The sequence below is a fragment of the Macrobrachium rosenbergii genome, chromosome 23, assembly GCF_040412425.1.
Source record: "Macrobrachium rosenbergii isolate ZJJX-2024 chromosome 23, ASM4041242v1, whole genome shotgun sequence".
NCBI lineage: Eukaryota > Metazoa > Arthropoda > Malacostraca > Decapoda > Palaemonidae > Macrobrachium > Macrobrachium rosenbergii.
This window is the reverse complement of record NC_089763.1, coordinates 43765499-43790578: the sequence shown is the minus strand read 5'-3', so window position 1 is coordinate 43790578 and position 25080 is coordinate 43765499. Positions and strand designations below refer to the sequence as shown.

The window sequence follows — 25080 nt, the reverse complement described above, 5'->3', positions numbered from 1 at the left end:
AGGTTCTTTGCAGCGTCCCTTTGGCCCCGGGCTACATCCACTTTCATTCCTTTTACTGTACCTCTATTCATATTGTCTTTCTTCCATCTCGCTATCCACCCTCTCTTAACAAAATATTTCATAGTGCAACTGCGAGGTTTTCCTCCTGTTACGCTTTTCAAGCCTACCTCCTCTCAATTTCCTTTTCAGCGCTGAACGACCCCATAGGTTTCAGTGCTTGGCCTTTGGCCTAAACTCTAAATTCAGTTCAATTACTGTTCTTTCACAGACGTATTTAGCACTTTTATTTTCATTTCAATTAATTTTCACCATTATCAGTAATGAACACCACCATTCATGATCACCATGCTCGACTATCAAGAACCCACCTGCATTATGGAGATAGAAGTAACAAGACGTGCCTTTGGACTAACCAAAGGCACGTCTTGTTAGTTTTGAGGCTGAAAACAACTTCCTGCTTTAGGCTTTTACAGCTCCACTCTTTAAAGTTGAAGTCATCTGTGACTGATTGAGAATGAAGGTGACACTTTCTCCTATAGTCTTGTTCCAAATTACCCCATCTGGGCTATCACGTGTCCAACACACGATGATTTTGGAGCAGGCAAAACATCCCAATTCAGTTAACAATAGTTGGGGACCACAGTGGGAAACTAGGGTTTCTGGAGAGAAGAACAAGCAAACCAGTGAAATTGAGGAGGCAGCCTAACCTAACCTTTAGACCCACTAATCTGACCTCGGGCACGATAAATCATAACGTAAACTACAGGAATACATTCCAACCTAAGATGGTAGGACTCCTACATGATTGTTTGGGGGGGGTGTCGACTGGCCTAACCAACCTAGGGTGCCTTACATAGAAACAATGTGATTGTTTACATTCCTTGGTTCCCACATCCTATCTTACCCAAAGAATAGGGTTTCAAATAGTGGTTTCTTGTTACTGTTTGCATTGATAGGTTTAATCAACAAGGCCCGCGTAATGTTAAATTCGTCAAAACCACACCAGCACTTTCAAGAAAAAATTTAATATAATTAAAATAATCTACTTCTAATACGCATTCTTTCCTGGTCAGTCGTTAAAATAACACCCAAAATTCGGCCTTGGCTAACCCAAAACACCTAGCCTAGTTCACAGTGAAAATAACATACCTTTAAGTAAGCTGATCTTTATCCGAGCTTGTGCACATCCAAACTCGGTTATGAATATGGCATTTGTTCTCCTTCAAAATAATATATGACTGTGACAATCATAACTGTCCAGTTTAGGCTAAAAGGCATCAAACTCTCCCTTGTACCGGAAACGGTTTATACATCACGAGGTCGGACTTTCTTTTCGTGCTTTGGGCTATCACAAACTTACAAGGGTCTGTCACTATTCACAGAAGTACGAGCCCGCAACTAACCTAAATTGATATTTTATATATCACCCCACTTTTCATCCATGGCACCTTGCAAACGAAATGCAACCCTGTTACGGCACAGACTGGATGACGTCATTTAGGAGACTGCATTCGAGGTGTCTCATAATTCATAACTCAAAGGACAGCTAATTGTCAACCTGTCTAAATAATTTCAGGTGGGGGGTTTGTTCCTTGGATCTTACAGCTTACCTTATACCTGATACCACCCTTCACCATGCAGGCTTAATCTAACTTAGGTGGCCATATATCAAAGAAACAATATTAACATAATTTTCTTAATTTTCGTTCTCTGCGTATATACCACACAAACCTGACATATTTCACATATACAATCTCTTATTCCACAAGCAATTACTGTTGTCAAAATCTGTGTACACACTGTAAAGTGTAGGCCTACCCAGTTGCGACAAAGTAGCATTAGTCTTCAGAATGAAAGAGAACAGGATAGAATGCAATAAAATTATGTTGGAATTAGCCGAAATACTTGTATAATCATGCTTGCTGTTCACACCATCTGAGTATAGGTTAAAAAATAGCACATATCACCAAAGCTAGCCTAAGATGACACTGCTACGTTAGTGGAAAGACACAAGAAGTTGGTGTGGATATTCCCGAGATGCTGCAGTACTGTGGTAAAATGAAGTGCTATCGCAATATCGCGTTGCTGGATGAAAGAAAGGTTCTAAAGAATTTCATGAGAGAAATAATTGTTCCTTTGTGTTGGAGTAAAATTGACAGACTTAGAATCATGGGGGTGTAAGTTTGGTAATGTACAGCAAAACCGTATGGCAGGATTTTGCCTGAGTAATTAAAACAGATAACAGGGGACGAACAGTGTGGGCTTTGACAAGGATGAGTTTGTGTGGATGAAGTGTTTGTGTGAATCAAAGGGAAAAATTTATGTACAGTATATGCAGACCTAAAGAAAGCTTGTTATAAAATCGACAACAATGCAATATGGTGGTAACTAATGAAGTATGGTAAAAAAAAGATTTGATTGAATAGGTTACATTTTTTTTTTTATGATGGATGGAAAGCGTGTTTTATAAAACATAAATGACACAGAGGCCGATTTGTTGTAAAAGTGGGACTAGAGACAATGGATTAAAATGTCTTCATGACGGTTTAATACCTTGATAGATGCAAGTGCAAGGTTTTGAGATAAGAAAATGAGCAGTGAATGAAGTGTAGAATGACTGCCCCTTCTTATCATAAGAGCTGATAGCTCTTGATGACGACAATTCGTCTCTTAAAAAAAGGAGGGCATAATATAGACAACATACAGTATTCGACAGATTATCGTGAGCCCTATACAAAATTTTAGTTACCTATTCGGTATTTCTTTTTTTAATCAAACTTCTCAGTTATTTATGTTTCAACTGATATTCTGCATGAAATATGAGGTATTCAATCTTATCTTGGAAGAAAAATTTTCTATGTAGACCAGTGAGGTGAATGGGTTGCAGTTGCTTACAATGAAACCTTCTTATTATAGACATGCAATGCCGATTTTTTGCTGTGATTGTACATGATGGGGTGCACCCCATTTGCAGATACATGATTGGCTCTTCAGTGTACAGTATAAGCATTGTAGGCTACATACATGAATATGGCACTATTAACAAACTGTAAGTACAAAAGATACATAATTCAGTTACTTCCAACAAAAATTAATTTGGTTCTTGTTGTGCATTAGACATGGTAGTACACAAGCCACTCACACTACAAGGGTTAAACCATAGATAACTACTGTAACTTTAATGGCCTCCCAGACTGCAATATCTCCTGAAATAACTGTTCTCCAGCAAAAAAAAAAATGTGAACTTGTGCCTTTATTTACAGTACAAATATTTTAGCCAGACCACAATGTTAATATTGCTAATTGGCCTGAATGGAATGGAATATAGAGTTTAGGCCAAAGGCCAAGCACTGGGACCTATGAGGTCATTCAACACTGGACAGGATATTGCGAGTAGGTGGGTTTGAAAGGTGTAACTGGAGGGAAACCTAGCAGTTGCACTATGAAATAATTGTTAGGAGAGGCTGGAAAGTAAGATAGAAAGAGAATATGAAAGGAGGTACAGTAAAAGGAACAAGGGTTGCCGCTAGGGGCCAAAGTCGATTCAAAGAACCTTTAGTAATGCCTACAGTGCATCCCATGAGGTGCACTGATGACACTAACCCCCTACAGGGGTAACTGCCCTGAAGGGTTTGCTCTAGTGAAGATATTGGATGTTATTAAATAAATTACAACTGCTTAAAAATGTAACAGCTGGACAACAGCAAAATGTTGAATATTCTGATAACATTTCTTTAAGAGATGTTTTTATTATGTAGTTCAATCTGGCCAAGAGGTTACAATACTTATTCCTCTTAAGGTGGCCATTTGTTCCCAATACTTGATAATGACTGCTGGTTGAAAACATGATTGTCGCAGAATTGTCAATGTTCTGCATTCTCTGCCTTCTGTGCTTTGGATATGCTGGCTGTTCAAGCACCATTATGTCAAATGAGTACTGTATAAACAGTTTGAAGACAGGATAACATTACTTTGACGTGGCATTCGTTTTGAAACGGAGACCAACAATATCCAAAAGTTGGATTGAAATGTTTTTATTTGTTACTGTCAGATTGATTGTTCCAAAAAATGTGCCATTTCCTGAATATGATGAGGTTTAAATAGTAGCAAATTCCCAAAAGGTACAGGCATAATTGGTTGTTATAGTTTAATAGTTGCAGCCTTGGCCTGCTCTATCAACTTAATTATCCAGAGAGAGCATGAACAGGAAAGGATGACTGAAACACTAAATTCAAACCCGTACACATTTCTTTATTGTAACACTTAGCTGAGCAACCATTTTTGATTGTGTTGAATAATGTAATTTTACATTAAAAGCTGTTTATCAATACAGAGCATGCGAGTTGCAATACAATGATTTCCTGTTATAACAAACCTTTGGCATCACAATCTTTGGGAGATTCTAATCGTGTAAAATTACCTCTCTTTTTTGTTCATGAGTCGATAATAAGAATCCCTCACTCTTGAAAGTTAAACCTTAAATGTGTATGAGTTTGTCTTGTCATTCCTAAGGCACTGTACATAAGATTTTTCCTGTACTGTAAGTAATGAAAATGTACTACTGTATCTCCAACGGTTTGTTATACCAGATGTATTCAGTACATAATTTTCAATACACAACTCAACAGCCTCTGCTATGCTGAACTGGGAATCTGAATTGTGAAGTAATTGCTGATAGAAGCAGAGCTTGGTATTACCAAGGAAACCAATTTAGTTTTCATGAAATTATGTAATGTTTGTAATACTGGCAGTACACAAGCAGTACCAGCACTGTAATTATCTTAGAATGTTATTCTTATTCATGAAACTATAACCTGAAAAAGCTCCCAAAAGATATGTATTTATTCTAAGCCAGTCTTAATGAGATGCATCCTAACTTTCCCCAGGCAGCCTTAAACTAGAAAATGCATCCATAAATATGATAATTCTTCCAATAAATTCTATAACCATGCTACCTTCAAGGTATACATAACACTGTTACTGGCAAAAATTCTTCATTTTGGTATCATCATTGTTATTGGTTTTCTCTTCAAAAATGTTTTGTTACAAGAAGTCATTTTTTATTCGTGACAAAAAGTGAAAAAATAAAGTGAGCCTCATTAGGAAAAAAATGGTTTTCAATGTCTTTCTCAAGCCCAATACAGGCCATTACTGTTACTTCCTGAAAAAGTACCTGATTAATGCAAGTGTTCAAATATGACTGAAATAACTGCAGAAAATCTTGCTGCCTCTATCTACCTGCTTAAGTAGTTTAGAATTATTCTTTCAAGTGCATCTCAACACTGTTAAATACATATCAACAAATATGGAGTTGTACGTTGCACCAGAAAACTTCTTGTAACATTACTTTCAACCTAATCTCAAAATACACATTTTTTACCAATAACTCTTTTCATTGGTACATTTGTAGAAAAATAGATCGGCTACCCTTCTTTCTGAAAATTTTTTATTTGCCTGGCTTTAATGAAAACACATTCTAAAATTCAGCTCACATGTCAGCGATTTAAGAGACAACAACAAAAACTGGTCTATCTATATACAAATGCAAAGCCTATAAACTCAAGAACTTTTTGTGCACCTTCATCTTAACAATGAAAAAATACTAAACGCAGTAATTACCATCCAATTGCTCAATAACACAGATGGAACACACTGAGTTATACAATAGTACAATTCACATAAAACAGGTAAAAAAAGGGTTTCACTCTAGTAATAGTACATAAAAGTAATACACAAAGGCCATGAACTTTAAAAGTACTTTATACCAGTACAGTTCAAGAACAATTACTGCTGCATCAGTAAGTTAAAATCCTCCTGGGCCTCTGTAGGCTCATAGGGCAGGCGCTGATCTCCTGTTTCTTAGGCCGACAGCCAGTGGGGGACAGGTCCCAATGCCTATGACACGTGGCCAGTGTGTCACTAGGCCCACTGTTTAACTGCCCAGCCCAAGGGCTGGTACCTATTTTCCTACTGAACCTCTCGGGTTTTTTCAGACCATTAGGTTGACAGGCTGCCAGGATTTTTGCAGTGGCACAATCCGAGCCATCACGGAGCGGCAGGATTTGAACCCCGGCCCTCTCAACTGGTAGCCGAGAATCATACCACTGCGCCACCACGGCATCAGTAAAACTAGACAATTAACTTGAAAAGAATTTTTTACCTGTAATACAATTCAGGAACAATTATATACTGCTGCATCAGTAAAACTAACCTAAATCAAAAGTCAATGAGCAAATGGGTGTAAGCATCTCAATATATTTGTATGTCTGTATTTATGTCCAATGTCTACTAATAATCATAGACTGACAAATGAAAGAACAAGTAAATCATACTAAGCTGCATCTTAAGCTGCTTACTGATTATTTTTCATGTTGCTTGCTAAAACATTACTTAACAACATGCTGTTCACTAACCTCCAGCTTGCAAAGCAGACATCCATAACTGCCTCAAACTCTTCTTTTAATCAATGGAATTAAATGTTAAAAAGACACAAAATTTCTCCTTAGAGAATAACTGCAGATTACATAAAAAAAACTCAATGAAGCAGTTCCATTTCATTAGGGACTGCTTATGCTGGAAAAATACTATACAAAACAAAAAATTTTTAAGTCACTGCATATTAGCTTCCAAGGAATATACCTATGCATACAGTTCTACATTAATACTGCAAATGTTTCATTCCCAGTATCTATACAAATCAAAACTGCTTTGAACTATGCAATATACTGAACACAGCATTTTAGGCTTTCAACAATTCCCAACATCAAATTACTTAGGACTAGATAATAAAACTATACTGTTAAATCTGAGGACCTTAAAAGCCAAAGACCACAAGTGTTTCCAAACAAAAATATTAGGGGAAACATTTTTTAAATTAACCTTTTATCCTCCGGCTTATGAGCACTGAGAGGGTTGGTGTTCAAACTATCCTACAAAAGTAGCCGTGTTAAACTAAAATCTTCAGTTTGCATATTATGCAAAGGAACCAGACAATTTGAAAAAAAAGTTAATATAAAAGGGTTAGGAGAGAGTAGTGATTACAGTTAGCATATATAATTTGTTCTGAACTACTGTTCAGCAGGCTTAACTGCAATCCCTAGCATCTATCCCTGTAAAGGATGTAGCCAATTACAAAACTGTCACAAGGTGTCCTGGAATGGGAAGCAGGATAACGTCTATGAATTAATGTACTGTACTCTATTTGAAAAACCAGTCTACAAAATGTAAATCTTAAAAATTACTAATCAAATTACAATCACAAAAACATTTGTGGTTTTAACTTCAGATGTCCTCAAGCAAGACTGAAAATATAATGCTTGCAAGGTTCTGCAAAAAATTCATGATCTGATTGTTAATTGCTGCAATTTTCTATGGCCAAAACAAGACTTGTGTTCATATGAAAGACCAATGCATTAACACAACAGGTGAAGTATGATTTTCCGTAGGAACACGAATATTTCGTTTTCAGCAACAAATAACGACAAGCAGTCTACAATCAATAACTATAATACTACATGTATATGGCTCATCTTTAAAATTATACCTATGGCACAATGCATAAAGAACACTTTCATGAACATGCTACTGCACTTGGAGACATAGAAAAAAAAGTCTTCTGCTCTCTTCTTTTCCTGTATTCTCTTATCCAAACAGGTATTCACTTGAGTAAAAACCTTAATATCCCATTCTTACTGAATAAGAAACTTACACTTGCTTGTATCCCATTCTTACTGAATAAGAAACTTACACTTGCTTGTAAGTAAGAAGCAATGATTTGGACAAAACATACAAGTAAAGCTTGAGGTCATGCAAAATTAAGTTTCCAGTCTATTCGTGTAAACTTATAACAAGAAAGTGGAACCTCAAATAGAAGATATGTAAACTTATGACAAGAAAATGGAACCTCAAATAAAAGATTCAATCAAAATTAGTTTCACATGTAAAAGCACTTGTGGCATCCTGAACTGTTCTATTATACAACCTTGCCTCATATATGCTTAGATCAATTCTTTACTCTAAAAAAATCACTTTCCTTGATGAAAAATGACAATACTGTAATAAAATTCACTGTATTGTCCAAGGTAAGCATCCCCTCAATCTAATCCATGAAATTGTAATGAAATATATACTTCCTCGTAATGTGGATAAACACCAAATCTTCTCGTAGTTATCAAAACTGCAAAGGTCAAGGAATGATAACAAACATCAACAATAATGTCTCTTCTATACAAAAAACCAAATGAGAGCAAGAACAGGTCACACTTAAAAGCAAATGGTATCTCAACATATAGCACCAAAATTTTCCTAAATTTTAAACATAAATTTATCTGTTTACAACAAAATAATGAAACTGTTTAACTAGGTATTAATCTCACTTAAAATTTATACACTGATAAACTTACAAATCACAATTATCCTCGTGATTTAAATATCAGCTAAAGCCACAGGAAATATTTAGAAGGAAATACTCAAAAAGAAATAGAGTGCCTAGTACTTCTGTGCATTTTACTAAAGAAATATTTAAAGGGAAGTGACTGAGTACCAACAACTTTTGTGCATTTTACATATTGGGCAAGATGAGTAAAATGCACAATAATACTTGGCAATCTGTGGTTTCTTTTTAAATATTTCTGTAGCTTCAGCTGATAACGCTATGCTCTTACATATAATAGCTGAGTACAGCAGTCTCAATTTTTTTTTATATACAACCATTGCCCAACACATGCCTTTTTCCTGTCCTAGAGGAACACATATGTTAAAATTCCAAAGTGTCTTACAATAGTGATTCAACAGGCTACATGAGGTAGAGGGAAGCCTATAGTATTTCTTTAACCAAATCACTGCACTTGTATCACCAGGGTCATATGGTTTCTATCAGTCAATGTAATGGTTTGTACCTAAGAAACATTTAATCGTTTCAGAATTTTCATGCATTCATGTCAAGTGCAAACCACCCCTTCAAAATACTAAAAGATCTTCCCACACTATACTGTTCACAGTATAACATGATGAACTTCATTGCAAAGGTTAATTTTTCTTTAGTGAGGTTCAGTCCCTTATAGTTTTCCTGAAGTTTTGTTCTAACTGTGACCAAATTATGAAATATTCCTAGTAATGTAATTAACCTGTTAAAGCTTCTGTAAGTTCAAACTAAGGGCCATTGTTTATCTATTGGGCACAATCTTAAGAGTCTTGTTTTGCCATTTGTTTTCTCATATTTCAATTTAATTCTCTATTCATTTTTCTATACTGAGCTTCTTTCCATGTTGAAACTATTAGGTTTCTAATATTCTGCTTTTCTAATGAAGGCTAGTTATTAATAATAAAAGGTGCCTGACAACTACTTGAGCATAAAGTTTAAATCTCCTTGGCAACTAACTGAATCAACTCTTTGAGTTCATATGGTGAATATATGTATATTTATTATGCTATCCCAATAAGGCGCTAAAAGAAATTAAGGTCCAGATTCTGTGTGACCTCTAAGATTATCACCAATGCATAGCCAAGGTAGCTGAACTACAGACTCCTACTAACATCACAAGCCCATTAAGAATGGATTGAATGATAAAGAGGTTTGAAGCTATTAGGCCACTGTTACTGAGAAGCTTAGGCCACTGTTACTGAGATATTTCCATGAGGTAAATCTAGGCCTACAGCGTTCTTCCCATGTATCAACAAACTTCCCACATGTCAGAAGTGTCACCTGTTAATTCCTACACAAAGTTCTAAAAATAAGTTGTACAGTTCTAGTTTTTCCATGTCACTAAAAATAAGTTGTACAGTTCTAGTTTTTCCATGTCACTTTCTATAGTCATTCAATGAAGTAAGGTGCAATGACACATGGTGAAAATAAAAGAGTACACCTTACATCTACATTATTCAAATAAAAATTATATCATAAGGTGGCAAATGGACTAAAGCGAACAGATTGCACTGCAGCAACAGAGCCCTTCACAGAAACCAAGTGCAAAGTTGAGTGGAAGTAAAATACATGAAAAACTTCCTGTTGTCATCACTGCATGAACGACTCAGGTGCCACTCAAGAGCATTTTGGAATTCTGCACTTAATTTAACCTACTATGGCTAGGAAAAAAGACATTTGTAAAGCAATATTTCTACTTGGTATTGTATGAACACAAGCAAATGACACTGCAATATCAATGAGTGGTTCCTGAGCTTCCTGAGCTTTTAACCTTACAAATCCTTTAAAGTTTTAACCAATCTTCAAATCTTCTTTACTTAAAGTTTCACTACAGCCTTTCGTTAATTAACAAAGATACAATGTTCATGAGAAGTTAGATTAAAGGAAGAATAGGTAATGACTGACATATTACTCTCTTAAGAGGCAAGTTTGATAAAACGAAAATAATATACTCTTGAAATGACCAGGTCTTTACATTCTGATTAAAAAAATATAAATATATCAAGACACAGCCATGGATAATAATACAGTTTCATTCCCTATTATGAACAGAGCCCAGGTTTGAGAGCTACCACAAAAAAAATTAATCACAATTATTTATCACAAGATTTTAAATTCCAGACTTTGTACATTTCCGATATCATGTAAAAATCATGTCTAATGCCATTGTTCATAAGATTACTAATATAAGTTTTTTGATGAAGCAAATAAATTCAATACTGACATCACAAACAACAAAAAATATTTTCTTTGATGTTAACAAAGTGATATGCACTTGTTTACATCACAACATGTTCAACTTCTCACAGATCAATTTTGCATGACAAAATGCTGCACTAACAGGACCATTTAATTCACCATCAAAATAGAATGATTTCATATATTCTTCATGTGAAAGTAAAGTATGTACCATAATACCTGTACATATTATGGTTCAACAATGCATTCAATGAGTTACGCAGATACACTATACATCTTAAAAATGTTTAACTTATTACTTCTCTTTTGATAATTGCCTATCATGAAAAATTTTTCACAACTAAAATGAATGCTTTATGATACTGTACAGTTTTGAGTTACAAATCCCATACACACATCGTCTATAAGAACACAAGACAAGACTAACTTTCCTCGATTATCTCCCAAAGAAGTTTCATGAAGTTATCAGTAATGATGAAGTGTATATAAAAAATACTTTATATTTTCATTCAAAGGCAAAAATATCAGTTGACACAAGAAAGAGAGGCGCGTAAAGTCTATAATGTAATCACGACAAAACACTAATTTTACTTAGTTACCTCAGTGAAAAGTACATGCAATGATATAAATGACAGGATAATACAGTACATTTTCATTCATAAGTAATTTTGAAAATTTCCTTTCAGTTCATATGAGAGAGAGAGAGAGAGAGAGAGAGAGAGAGAGAGAGAGAGAGAGAGAGAGAGAGAGAGAGAGAGAGAGAGAGAGAGAGAGAGAGAGAGAGAGAGCTTTTAAATTTTACTAGTAAGGAACCTGTTTTCAATATATGACAGAGTGTAGAGATTTTAAGTTCCCCTACTAAGGAATCTGTTTTCATTACATTTCTAAGCTCTATCTCTTGCACTGCCATTATTGAACACCCATTTGGATATCTAACAGTAAATGAACAACTGCTTTTTGGCTATTTATACCTATTACCCAAGTATTTTCACATTGTATTCACATTATGTTGTGGCATTTATACTTAAACTCTTGACTGAAAATACAATATTACATTTATAATGAATATTTGTTGCTAATTGAACTTTGACCTCTAAATCTCTTTCTTCTTGATTATATTTTTTCTACGAACAAAGCCTCTATCAGTAATGCAATGTTGTGACATCACAGGGAAGACAGTAATACTGATGCATAAAAATTCTGGCATAAGCTCTGCTCAACAGCATACTAAATGGAAGATTGTAATATCAGTTTTGAAAAATATCCTGTCAATGGCAAACTCATAAACATAAGAAGAAATCAATAAAATGAACAAATGTCTGGAACTTTACGCTCCCTGTGCACTCACCTTTATTACTCGTACCCCAATTACTCAAGACAAAGTTGGATGTATTTTATACTTGACAAGACACAAAACAACTTGTCAGTAATACATCTTTCCTTTTTTCATGCCCTTCTCTATGCTCCTAGCATCCCTTACAAAAGAACTAAATATCTGCTTTAATACACATTAGCCTCAATAATGTATCTGATTTAATAAACATTCCCTCCAATAAACATGGTCATCTACAATTGAAATAATGCTGCATTTCAAATTCACAGACATCCATTCCCAAGATCTGCTATCATAACTACTCTCCTTTTCATGGAACTAAATTGAAATGATAGCCACATTTTACCATTAAGGTCTTATTCCTCTTTGTGCTGGCATACAATACAAAAGTTTAAGGACCATCAATGACTTTCTAAGAATAGAAGAATGTGAAATTTTTAAAAACGTGTTCTTACAAATAGCATGAATCTTGAACACTTTTTCTTGATGTGACACAATATGCTAAAACTATTCTCAATCTGTCGTATACAACTACGCTTTGCATTTTTTCTATGGCATTAAGATATACAATAAGGCCCACTAATGTATTTTACATCTAAAGACATTATAGTGTGACCATTCTTTTCTGAAAATATAAATTTAAGTGTACAGCATTATCCTTGCAAGCCGGACGGATTATAAAGCCAATGTGATTTCGGCTGAAAAACAGCTTCAGTGACATGACAGTTTCAATCTTTAACAAACCTCAAAAATTCATATAGCGGATGGACTGTCAATAAATGTAAAATATACATTCAAAAAGCAAATATCCATAAAGTGAATTAAGGAATACAGTTCCTATGTCAACAAAATACAGTATCCGTCATCTGTCTAAAATAACTTCAGTATTTTACATAAAAAAAGGTTTTACTTGGACATAGCTACCAAGTTATTCCAGCCTATCAGTTTTAGTGAGTGCCCAAGATATCCACAAGTGAATAAATGACCTCATTTAATCCTAAAAGTCTTTGGTGGATTATCTTGTTTTGCCTCTAAATAGCCAATCCAAATTCACATTCACGTCTCTCAACAACATGGTACTTTGGTTATGATCCAGGGCAATTTGCTATGCCGTCTATATTGATAGACATTGTGAGCAAAATTAGCAACAAAGAGAATAATAATAAGACCAAGGGAGATGTTCAAGATATCAATCGGCTGTAAAAGTGGAGGGTCTGGAGCACAAAGTGACTGCACATCTAATTTCACAATCATTTGACCAGCAAAATAGTGGTTTCCTTCAGCACAACGTGTGTTGTCATAAACCTCTGGACCCTTTTCTCTGTAGTAAAACTGATGAAATACCAATTCCTGAAAGAAAGTGAAGAACAAAAACAAAGATGACATAAGTATCTCACTTAAAAATACAGTTCTGTAATTTCATTACTGTATTTAAGGAGTTTAGATTAAGATTACTTATGAAAATACATATAAAATTTATGACTAACTTAATTTAACACTAACATTTACTTTAAAAATCAACATATACCATCCATCAACATTGAGAATAAAGCTGATATTTTATTATATAGTGTAGTAAGAAAATATATTTCTATATCTATTTTCAATTCCATACAGTATTCCATCTTCATGGTGTATGTGAACTAAAAGGATCATCTTTATCAGGATGAAATTTCAAAAAAAGCAAAACTCCCTTACAATAAATTTTAGAAAAGTGCAAAAGGCTACATATTTTGCACAGAATCAAGAGCACAGGATTTTGTGCATCACATATCTAGTAAATATATTCTAATTATAGTACAATGTACCTTACAATATATTTCATTAAGCAACTTCTTTCAGAAAGAACTTGAATACGTTTCAGGAGCCTACAATTTTTGTTTCCACTTCAAATATAATTCAAACAGCAACCTGCTGCCTTATCAACATCAAAAAAAAAAAAAATCCCTAAACTAAATATAATGAATATATCTCAAACCAGTTATGCCTTTCAACTGGTCATATTAAATTTCTATACAAAGAGAGTTAATGACATAGAAATTTCAGTGACTAAATCTCACAATATTACATTAATTTACCTGAAAATCTGGCAGAAAACTACAGTCGCTACAATCCCAAGGATTGAACTGAAGATCAATTAAGGGTTTGTAATAAGAGTTTGTACTCTCAACATCTTTGTACAAACTAAGTAGCTGTCTAGCTGATAGCTGAAAATAAAAAACACCAGAGTAGTATGAGAAGAATAAAGCAAAACTATCCTTATATAGCATAAAGTTAACAACATAAGCTTCAAATACAAATGAATTCTATAAAGCTACCAAATCATGACAGCTATACAGAAGTGCAGTGCAATAAAAATAATTACACTGGTACAGGAAATTCTAAATAGGACTACTTAATTATTCTTAGAAATGGAGTAAACTGATATTAAATGAGAAGTACATTCTTATTAGGGTAGATAAATATAGCTAACTTACTGTGCTAAAATTGTTGTGGCTTAAATTGATATGGAAATCCTGAGAGCGACCATTCAAAAAGTTTACAAAAAGATCACTGTCTAAGTGTGAGATCCGATTGTGTTGTAGCCGAACTGAAGAGATTGAACGATAGTTCTCACTTGTAAATAACTTGGTTATGTCTGATATCTGAAATAAGTAAAAGCATTATTAGACAGCTTATTAAAAAACTTAAAAATAAACAAAATGGAGATAAATCTTGTAATTTTGAGCTTTTTAAAGATTTGAAACACTTTTCTGACCTTCAAAAATGACACTGAAGTTGCTCTTCGACTACATTCATTACCATCCAACTTTCATAATGCCTCCGTGATACAGTGAAATTCTAGAAATGTACTACAAACAAAAACTTCAAAATATGCCCATTCCACAACCCAATTCAATTGACCTAATGTCAGCTTAAAAAAAATGTATTTAGGCTAAGCATGCAACCCTTGTTTCTAAATTCATATTAAAAGTATTCCTGTTACAGTGTTGCAGATATCTGATTACAGAATTAAAAAAAAATTATAATAAGCAAATGTGAATTACTTACATTATTTTGAGCAAAACTAGCCCTAGTTGAATGAGGTGGAATGTCTGGTAAAGCTGTCAGACCAGAATTATCACAGTATATGTTTATGATAGGATTTTTCATTCGATGTCCATTCCTACCATAGTTGTAACCCTCAACCACACAAGTACACTCTGCAGGGCAGTGCTCATTTGTTTCCTGTATAATATATGAAAAAAAAAAAATTGGAAAAGCAAGATAAAACATGAGAGAATGGAATGGAATTTAACATTTAAGCCAAAGGCAAAGCACTGGAACCTATGAGGTCATCCAATGCAAAAGGGAAATTGAGAGTAGAAAGGTCTGAAAGGTGTAACAGGAGGAACACCTCACAGCTGCACTATGAAACAATTGTTATTAGAGGGTGGAAAGTAAGATGGAAGAAAGGGCATGTGAAAGGAGGTATAGTACAAGGAACGAAAGGGGTTGCAACTAAGAGCCGAAGGGATGCTGCAAAGAACCTTAAGTAATGTCTACATTGCACTGTGTGAGGTGCAGATGGTATTACCACCCTATGGGGGATAAAATATGGGATTAATTACAATGTTTAAATATGGTAAAATGTGCAAGTAAGGACTTGATAACAAAAATTATAGTTATTCCACCATAACCCAAATAATCATATATACAGTATGTGACTCTTATTCCAGTCCTAAATATCCCAAGTATCTCAAGTACTTTCTCTGTCACAAGAATAAGAAGGAAAGTCTTACTATGCATGCACCCTCTGTATCCTCAGGTATGTGGTAACCAGCAACTGACTTCACAATGTTCTAATGTAGTGCTGTTAACAGTTCTACTGTACTTGTTTCCCAGAGCATATTGCTGATTCAATTTCCATTTTTCTTCTTTTAAGAACAAACTCTTCAGGCAAGCCCTGTGAGAGTCTAGAAATGACTTACTGGTCTTGCTAAACTAATTTATTAACAAAAATCCGTTCCTCATTCTCTTACATTTTCTTTGTAACAGATACTAGGAAATTTTACTATAAACTGATAAGTGCTTTTCTAAAAGGTACTTAAGCCCTTGTAACTTTTATTGTGCTTTAGCCAAAGTACTTAAAATCTTTACTAAATACAGTGCTTTTCTAAAAGGTACTTAAGTGCTTGTAACTTTTATTGTGCTTTAGCCTAAATACTTAAAATCTTTACTAGAAATACAGTACTAAATTTAAAACGAACTAATTAAAGTCAGGCTTTAAGTATTATTTGTCCTTAAAATATTTTGACTGATTTCTATATAAAAAAAAAAAAAAAATGTACCCAGATATTCATGAAATTTGGGTCTTTGAAGAAGGTTTGCTGTAATAACATATTTAATCCTAAAATCTGTAAGACCTGCAACAGTCAAACAACAAAGCCTACAAAATCCATGAGCTTACACATCAGCACAAAGATCAGGACAAAGTTAACTGGTAGCTGTGCCAGGAACTCTACATGTCATTTCACATTTTTTATAGTAATTCACCTCATCTCTCTTTTTCTCCATGTGTTAATTTAGGTATTTGAATGAAACTATACATTTCAAGAGGCCTCTAATTCATATTCACTCTGCAACTCTCCCTAAACTTTTTTCTGCATTCTTCATCCTTTAATCGTGAAGAATCCCCTCTCACCCCGTCTTATTATTTCTTGTATTAGTCTTCAGGTGCATAAAACACCTTAAGAAGAAATGGCTATTGTTTGAGCTTTACTATCAGTTCTCAGTGTTCAAAAAAAAAATGTATGAAGTATGCCAGCATACATCATACATTTAAACAAAATACTGTACACTTATGAATTCCAATGCCTCTCACATATACAGCATGTTACATTAGTTTGTTCTTTTACTCATTTTTCCACTTTTCCTTTTTTCTATAGAGTAAATATTGTAGTATAAGTATACATCTTCGATACATATACAAAAAGGAATTGTGCCATATTTAACAAGTCACTGATTCATCAAAACTTGATAACTAAATAAGCTAAGAAAGCGGAAGGTTTCGATAAATTTCCATTACAGTTGTACAGTAGTTGTAGTTCACTCATTATTAAAATTCTGAAATTCACAGATACGTTTTAGATTGCACTGCTAGTTACTTATAAATGACTTGTTTAACCAGACCTTTGAACTCTGGTTAAACAAATCATTTATAACTAACTAGCAGTGCAATCACAATCTACATCAAGGACTGGTTCATATGGGAGGTTCATTAAATATCTATGGGTCAAATGAGTATGTCTAATTGAAACACAAGCCAGAATTATTTCAGCATGGAATTTCTTTTTAAAATGGAGAGCAGGCATACCATTTCTTGAGCCAAAAAAGATTATGAATTTCTGATAATACACTTTTTATATATTTTTTTGCAGTTGATTTTGCTAACAATATTAAGAAAACAGAAGCATTATTTGGTAATGAAAAAACCAACCTTATTACAAATACTCTGGTAAACTCAAATTCATAACAAGATTTAAAGCCTTCTGTTAAATTGTGAAATATGAACCTTTACATTCACGTTTAAGTGTGTGTTTCTTAGAATACTAGGAAATGTAAGCAAATTTTTTTTCATAAATAGTACAAATGAGCACAGATGTGAACCATATGTACAACTCATTCAAGAGCTGAAAGAAGATAAACCCTAACTGCATGTGCGAGCTGGCTCCAGAAACTCTCCTCATTCCACTTTTCCAACCTCCATTTAGAAGAGTGAGGGGGGGGGGGGGAAGGAGGAGGGCACTAAAAATATTTTCACAATAAAATTACCAAGTAATTACATAGCTATAGTTTCTAACTTGTGCGGCAGCCTTTATTTAAAAAATCGCAGTAGCACCTCTATAGTTTAGTGAAGGTGACAAGGCCCGCCTACTAACAGGAGTACTGGAAACGACTTAGCAAAAAAACCTCATTCTGTTTGTGCCCTTATGTCCATGAGAGGGGAGGAGGGCAGGCTCTAATTCTTTAATTTCTTGGTAAGTATATATGAAACTTAATTTTATTATGAAAATATCATTTTCATATAAGTAACTTACCAAGTAATTACACAGCTGAATCCCACATTGAATGGGGGTGGGATACATGGACATATTCTATTCCAAGACATTAAGGCATGGTAAAGACTTTGAAATAGAAAAACTGCTAGCATTGAAACAATGCTTGTCATTTCCTTATGTGATAAGAGAGCTACTGCAAGTGAATACTGCCTCTGGTTGGTGCTCATCTTAACCTGTAGTGGAGTGGCAGTTGAGCCGTGGGTTGCCTCTAATTAAGTGGGAGCTTTACAGCAGAGGATAGGCCTGATTAATGGCAATGCATACACAAGTGCCCTTGCCCTGGGTGGAGTACCAATATAAAAAACAACCAGACAATGCTTTCACCTACACAGAAAATACCACAACCCATCCACTGAGACTGGTGGGTAATCCAGGTACATTGTACCCCCTGGCTCCAGAAGATTCGACACCTTACTTCAAGGCAAAGAGATAGTCAGAGAAAAAGAGAGATTCCCATGCTTCCTCCCCCAGGTACCATGCCAGCCACTGATAATGGCCCCGAGGTACTGCAATTTTCAAACACTGTTTCAACTTCTTTCAAAAAGTGCGATGCAAAGATCTGTTTGCACTTCCAGTATGCCAACTGCAGAATGAAAGTGAGGGACATATGTGCCTGAAAGCTAATAAGGTAGACTGCCCCGGTGTCAAGAGCTTTCACTTTAAAAGTAAGCAAAATGCCCTCCTGAATCTGAGAGTGCGCCTCAGAAATTAAGTCTTTGACGAAGAAGGACAATGCATTCTTAGCTAGAGGGTGAAATAGGTTCTTGACAGAGCACCATAGGTTACTGAATGGTCCTCTGATCTTCTCAGTCCTGCTCAGGAAGTACCATAAGGTCCAAGCAGGTCAAAGAACTCTCTCTTCTTCCTCAAAGTCAAGGTATCCGTTAAGGTCTTACTGGAGAAAGAATGGGGCCAGGGCTTGAAGGGTCCTTGTTCTTGGCTAAAAACCAAGGGTAAAGTAGCAAACTGCATCTCCTCATGAAAACAAAAACCTACCCTTTATCGATGGCTTGGAACTCGTTCATATGTCAGCAGTAGCCAAGGTCACAGGGAAGAAAGTCTTCCAAGTAAGGTTTCTCCAAGAAGAGGAATGAAGGAGTTCAAAAGAGGAACGTGTCAGCCACTTCGACACTACGTCCAGGTTCCAGGAGACCGGATCTTCCTTTCTTTGCTTAGACGTATCAAAGGACTTGATGCGGTCATTAAGATCTGGGATTGACACAAGATTCAGGACCCTATGTTTAAACACTGAGCTAAACACAGCTCAATACCCCTTAAACCGGGGCGTACACATGTACGTCACAGCAGTAATAAAGACAATCGTCTTTCATCCCTCCTCGAAAAGCAGAGCTGTTTTCTTCACCTTGGATGGGTTTCAGGCGTAGTATTGTGTACGAGAGAGGTGCAGAAGCTCCACCCACTATTCATTTAGCCAATGAGTGTCCGATGGTCTCGTGACGTCATATTCATATGGGATAATATAAGGGGTATCGTCCAGCAGCACATGCCAGTGCGCCTCAAGCTGTTATGTATGAAACATTGTCCACGATCTTGTGAGTAAACCATTTGGATTGAAGGCTAAACTTTTTCTCCTTTTGATTGCAGTTATTTTACAGGTTTTTTTTATTTTTTCAGTATCAAGATGTCGGATGATAGTATTTCAGATTCTGGGGAATACCTGCCAGATCTGTCAGATGATTATAGTGATAGTTGAGTTGCTTAGAGGATGACACCAACCCATTGTCGATGAAGGTTGGCAGTTCATAACAATCCATTTTGTGACAAGCGCCCAGACCCACCCCCGATTTCCACGGAGGGTGACAATGGGAACCCGACTTCACCTGCCCACGAGATGCATTTTGTTTCTGATGATATTGACAGACTGTGTGAATGGATGAATGCTCGGGCAGAGGAGTATTTTGGTCAACAGGAAAGTGTACTATGTTTTTGAAAACTTCTTTCATTTTTACACTAACATGTAATTTTTATTATCATTATTTTTCTATTACAAGTTGTAGTAGTAGTATTACTGTTGAATTTTTTATTATTATTATTGTTATTATTATTATGATTGATTATTATTATTATTATTATTACCAAAACCATAAACATTCATTGATGTATACTACAGTAACTGTTTCAGTGAAGAAAACTAGTATATACTGCTATTACTACTAGTACTATTTTACTAATACTTTACTACTTTTTCTGCTACTTTATTTCTACTACTCTACTACTATTTCTATTTCTGCAATTACTTTTTCCACTAAATATTCCTCTTTTTCGATATATATATATATATATATATATATATATATATATATATATATATATATATATATATATATATATATATATATATATATATAATGTATATATATATATGTATATAGCCAATGTGGTGAAAAATATTCATTGGTATGTACACAATGTTTTCACATAAGAATATAAACGAAAAATATGAATAACAGAAAGTTTAGTGGGAGCAAATGATGACTGATATAGTCTCATGCGGTATGCAAGCGTTATCGGCTTATCGGCAGTGCAACAGGCCAGTGGCGAAGGGGTTAATGGTGGAGGACGAGAGATTCCTAGATCCCCTCGGAAAAAGAAAGAAATCCACAATTGGGTCACAGACGTCTCAGAAGAGACGGTGAGTCTGAGACACCAGCTTCGGGAAATTGCCCACGTAGCCTGGAAGACGCAGCTGGGAAATTGACGTCTGCGTCTTGCAATAGCCTCTGCAGCGTATCTTGAAAACCCTTTCGCTCTGACAAGCTTCCCTGACAGTCTGAAGCCTGTCAAGGCAAGAGAGACAACCCTTTGGTATATCTTAAAGAGAGTTATTGTAACGTTGCAATGAGCCCAAAACTTGAAGGGTGGAAAGGTGTAGTGGTCCAAGGATAACAAATCTTGCAGGATGGCGTCTGTTGCCCATGCTAGAGGGTCCGGGGCCTGAGAACATATGAGAGGAAGGCAATGGTTCCTTGAGGTAGCAAACAGGTCCACTGTTGGCCTGCCCCATAGTATCGCAAATTCCAAAAGACCAGGGGATCCAAGGTCCACTTGGTGGGAAGGACCTACTTTTCAACAGCTCAGTTCATCTGCCAGAATATTTAGTTTGCCCTGAATAAATAGAGTGACTAAACTCACTCGATTTGATTTGTTCACAGTAGAAGGTCTCTTGCTGTCTGGCAGAGAGAAAATGAGTGAGTGCCGCCTCGCTTTCGTAATTACGTTAGGGCTGTGATATTGCCTGAATGGACTACCACACTCGTTGTGAACTAGGGTCGAGAAGCACTGAAGCCGTAAGTGAATTGCTTTCAGCTCTCCGACGATGAGAAAGTTCCGTTCTTCCAGCGACTATGTCCCAGAAACTTCCCGGTTCCCCAAGAGGACTCCCCAACCTAGAACCAAGGAGTCTAAATAGAAGTCTAGGTCTGGGCTCGGAGGATGAAGGGCTTTCCTTCCAAAAGTCTATGTTCAGACCGCCACTGTGCCGGTCCAACTTGATCTTCGGGTTGATGGGATACATGTAGGTGTCCGGCTGTTTTTCCCTGTCCCAGTTGGCCTTGAGCAAAAATTGTAAAACTCTCAAGAGAAGTTTGCCTAACTTGACGAACGTCTTGATGGATGACAGTCCCTAGTAGGCTCATCCACTGATGGACCGAGCAAGATGAAGGGGCTAGAAACTTGTGGACCATCTGAAGGCAGCTGGCAATTTTCTTGGCACATGGAAAAGTCCGAAAAGTCCAAAAGTTGAGACTCATCCCTAAATAGAGAAACTCTTGCAACAGGGCCAACAGGACTTCTGAAAGTAGATGATAATTCCCAGTTCCTGAGGGAAATGTTCAAGTCCTTCGTGCACTTTTCCCTCGAAGGGGATCGAAGAGGCAAGTCATCCAGATATAGAGTGACGTTTATGCCTATTAAATGAAGTCATTTAGCTATAGAAGCGAGGAATTGAGTGAACACTTGAGGTGACGTAGAAAGGCCGAAGCAAAGACCCCAAAACTGGAAAATTTAGCTGGTGCTGGGTGCTCTGAGAGGAGACAGGGTTTTAAATTCAAGGACTTGAGCCTCTCTTGATAGTTCTGGCCGAGAAGCGGACATTGGAGCAGGTCCTAGACTGGACTTGGGCTTACTCCGGAACAAACGTGGACGAGTCCTTGGGGCATTTGGAAGAATGTGCCAGATGATCCTAAGCCAACTTCTATTGGAGGTCTGACTTCTGGGCATGAGTGACTCCTTTAGTGGAAAGGGAGCACCAAAAAATCTCATTTCTTCAAAACCCCCAAACCCCCAAAGAGAAAAAAGTCGCAAGCTCAAGAAAGCCATACCTGTTGGTCTTGTCTGCATGAACAAGGGCTCCTAGCCAGTCCGAGGCGAAGTCTCCAACTAGATAATGCAATCTTTAATCTTCTTAGCTAGTGCTCTCACCATCCTGTCCAAGAAACTGAAAGCTTCAAACAACTCAGAGGTCTCTGACGAGGAGGTCAAATTCTACTGATGAAAAACAATTTTTGCTGACGAAAATGTCAAGAGTCAGGAAGGAGCTTTCCCAGTGGTGTAGGAAAGAAACCTCCTACAGATTAAGCATGATGGAGGTTAGTTAGTTATAAATGATTTGTTTAGCCAGACCTCTGAACCCTTTTAGGGTTCTTCTCGGGCTGGGAGAAAAAAAAGGGAAAGAATACATAAAAAAAGGAGGGAAAATTATATTTTATTTATTAATTTAATTTTGTTTAAGAAGAGAATGATATTATTAATTGAAACGTTCTTACCTTAAGCTAGAATATCTTTTATTGATTTATTTTGTAAATAAGTATTTCTTTCATGCTGCCATCTGGGACAGTCAATCAAGATATGTTTGATTGTTATTGGGATGTTACATCTTCCACAAGTTATTGGATTTGTGTGCGGAGTTGACATCAGATGACCATGTGTTAGTCTGGAATGTCCTATTCTTAGTCTTGTTAGAATTACTTCATTAACTCTTTGTTTTTGGGTAGAAAAATGCCACTTTTTAACTTCGTTCTTAATTTGTCTTGGTGTGTTTTGAGGGGGTTTATTTGAACGGTCATTTCGCCAACCCCTATAAATTAAAGGTTTAACTGATGCTAGCCAGTCTGATATGGGAGCATTCATAGTAGTTTAGGGGATTGTACAAGCCAATTTAGGAGCTTTATCTGCTTTCTTATTACCCTCAATGCCTACATGGGCTGGGATCCAACAAATATGAACTTGAAGGCCATTTGTAATTAAGTGATGAGTTTCCCGTTGGATATTTTGGACAAAGTGATTATTTGATTTAAATGACTCTATTGCTTCGATTGCACTTCTTGAGTCACTCAATATGAGTGCTGAAGGAGGTCCTTTTTTGATATAATCTGGAGAGCCAATTGTATGCCTGTTAATTCAGGTGTAAATACTCATGATATTAGGGGCAGGCCCATTTGGATAGTTTCATCATTTGAATACGCTGATGAGCACACTCCAGCTTCATTTTTTGATCCATCTGTATAGATCATGAAGGGATTACCCTTCCATCTTATGTGTTCCATGGCATGTTGATGGTACATTTCTGTGTTGAACATATATTTTTTTGAAAGATATGATAAATATGTGCATATTTTTGCCCTTTTTAGTGTCCATGGTATGATCTGATTTATTTCTTGGGTAAATTTGGGATCATGTTATGTAAATTCAACAGATGATTAGTTTTTTTAGTAAAAGAGTTTTGATTTGGGTTATTATTTGCATTTTGATTATTGAGAAAATCATTTGATACAGATGTGCCTGCTTGAAGGGATAAGCCTCTTCTTAAAGTAATTAGATCTCTGTAATATTTTCGAGGCAGCTGGCCTGCTTCTGCTAGGGCAGAGACAGTTGGAGGTGAGCGGAAGGCTCCTGTACATATACACACTCCCTCATCTAGAGATTTTAGAGTTGCTTCTGAGGCAGCTGAATAAATTGGACACCTATAATTTATAATTGATAGTACAGTTGCATTGTACAACATTAACACTGTGTCTCGTCCTGCATCCCATTTAGTGTGAGAGATTTTCTTTAATAATGTAAGGGCTTTAGATCCTTTGGCTTTGATATATCTGATATGATCTTTCCAATTTAAATGTTGATCAAAAATTATACCCAAATATTCAACACTATTGCACAAGTTTATCTCTTCATTATAAAGATATAACTTAACAGTTTGTTGTTTCAACCATCTTTTGTCTTTGTAGAAGACAATGCCATTTGTTTTATTTACCAACAACTTGAAACCTATGGAGTTAGTCCAAGTGGTTACATTATTTGTTAACTTGAATAATATATTACAAAATCATCCACATACAAACTATTTTGTACACCCTCAGGCAGGTTCACAGTAATATCATTTATTACCTGGGCAAATAAGAGGCAGCTCAAAACACTGCCTTGAGGGATACCCTCCTCTCGTATGCAGGAATTTGAATATGTATTTTCTATGTGTACTTGAAATGTACGATTTGTTAAAAAACTGTTGATAAATATTGGAAGGTGACCTCGAATATCAGATTTATGGAGTTTGTGCATAACATTGTATCTCCCTGTGATATCATATGCTTTTTCTATATCAAGGAAAATAGCCACTGTCACTTTTTCTTTTCAAATCCTCTTTTAATATGATCTTCTAATTGAGTTAATGGGTCTAGTGTAGATCTACCAGCTATTGATCCCGGTTAGGTAGGTGATAAAATTGAGTTTTTTGTTATAACACTTGTTAATCTCAAACATTTTCTCCACCAGTTTGCACAAGCAAATTGTTAGAGATATTGGCCTATAATTAGTGGGGTTGTTAGGGCCTTTTCCTGGTTTACTGATGGGTATGATTATTTCATGTCTTCACTTAGTTGGGAAGGCATGCCTTAGACATATGTTATTATATAATTTTAATAAGAATTCTTTAGCTAGTGTAGCTAAATTTTGGATCATTTCAAAAGAAATCTTATCATGACCCAGAGCTGATCGACATGATTTTAGGG

General features: G+C 35.8%; 1 protein-coding gene and 1 long non-coding RNA gene across 3 annotated transcripts in view; both read right to left on the bottom strand.

Annotated features, from left to right (window-relative positions):
- LOC136851573 (uncharacterized) overlaps window positions 1-1545 on the bottom strand; it is a 78045-nt gene extending 76500 nt beyond the window's left edge. Inside the window, exon 1 of the long non-coding RNA XR_010856918.1 lies at window positions 1150-1545. This is a non-coding gene — a long non-coding RNA (uncharacterized lncRNA). The remainder of the gene's footprint in view (window positions 1-1149) is intronic.
- Window positions 1546-11321: 9776 nt separating this feature from the next.
- swi2 (Protein singed wings 2) overlaps window positions 11322-25080 on the bottom strand; it is a 46316-nt gene continuing 32557 nt past the window's right edge. The window contains exons 8-11 of one of the 2 annotated variants that reach the window (XM_067125839.1): window positions 15006-15182; window positions 14432-14599; window positions 14033-14161; window positions 11322-13304 (exon numbers count right to left, since the gene is read on the bottom strand). In XM_067125839.1, the coding sequence (XP_066981940.1) occupies window positions 13020-13304; window positions 14033-14161; window positions 14432-14599; window positions 15006-15182 (759 nt within the window). In that variant the 3' untranslated portion in view covers window positions 11322-13019. The remainder of the gene's footprint in view (window positions 13305-14032; window positions 14162-14431; window positions 14600-15005; window positions 15183-25080) is intronic. The other variant, XM_067125840.1, reaches the window with a different exon arrangement.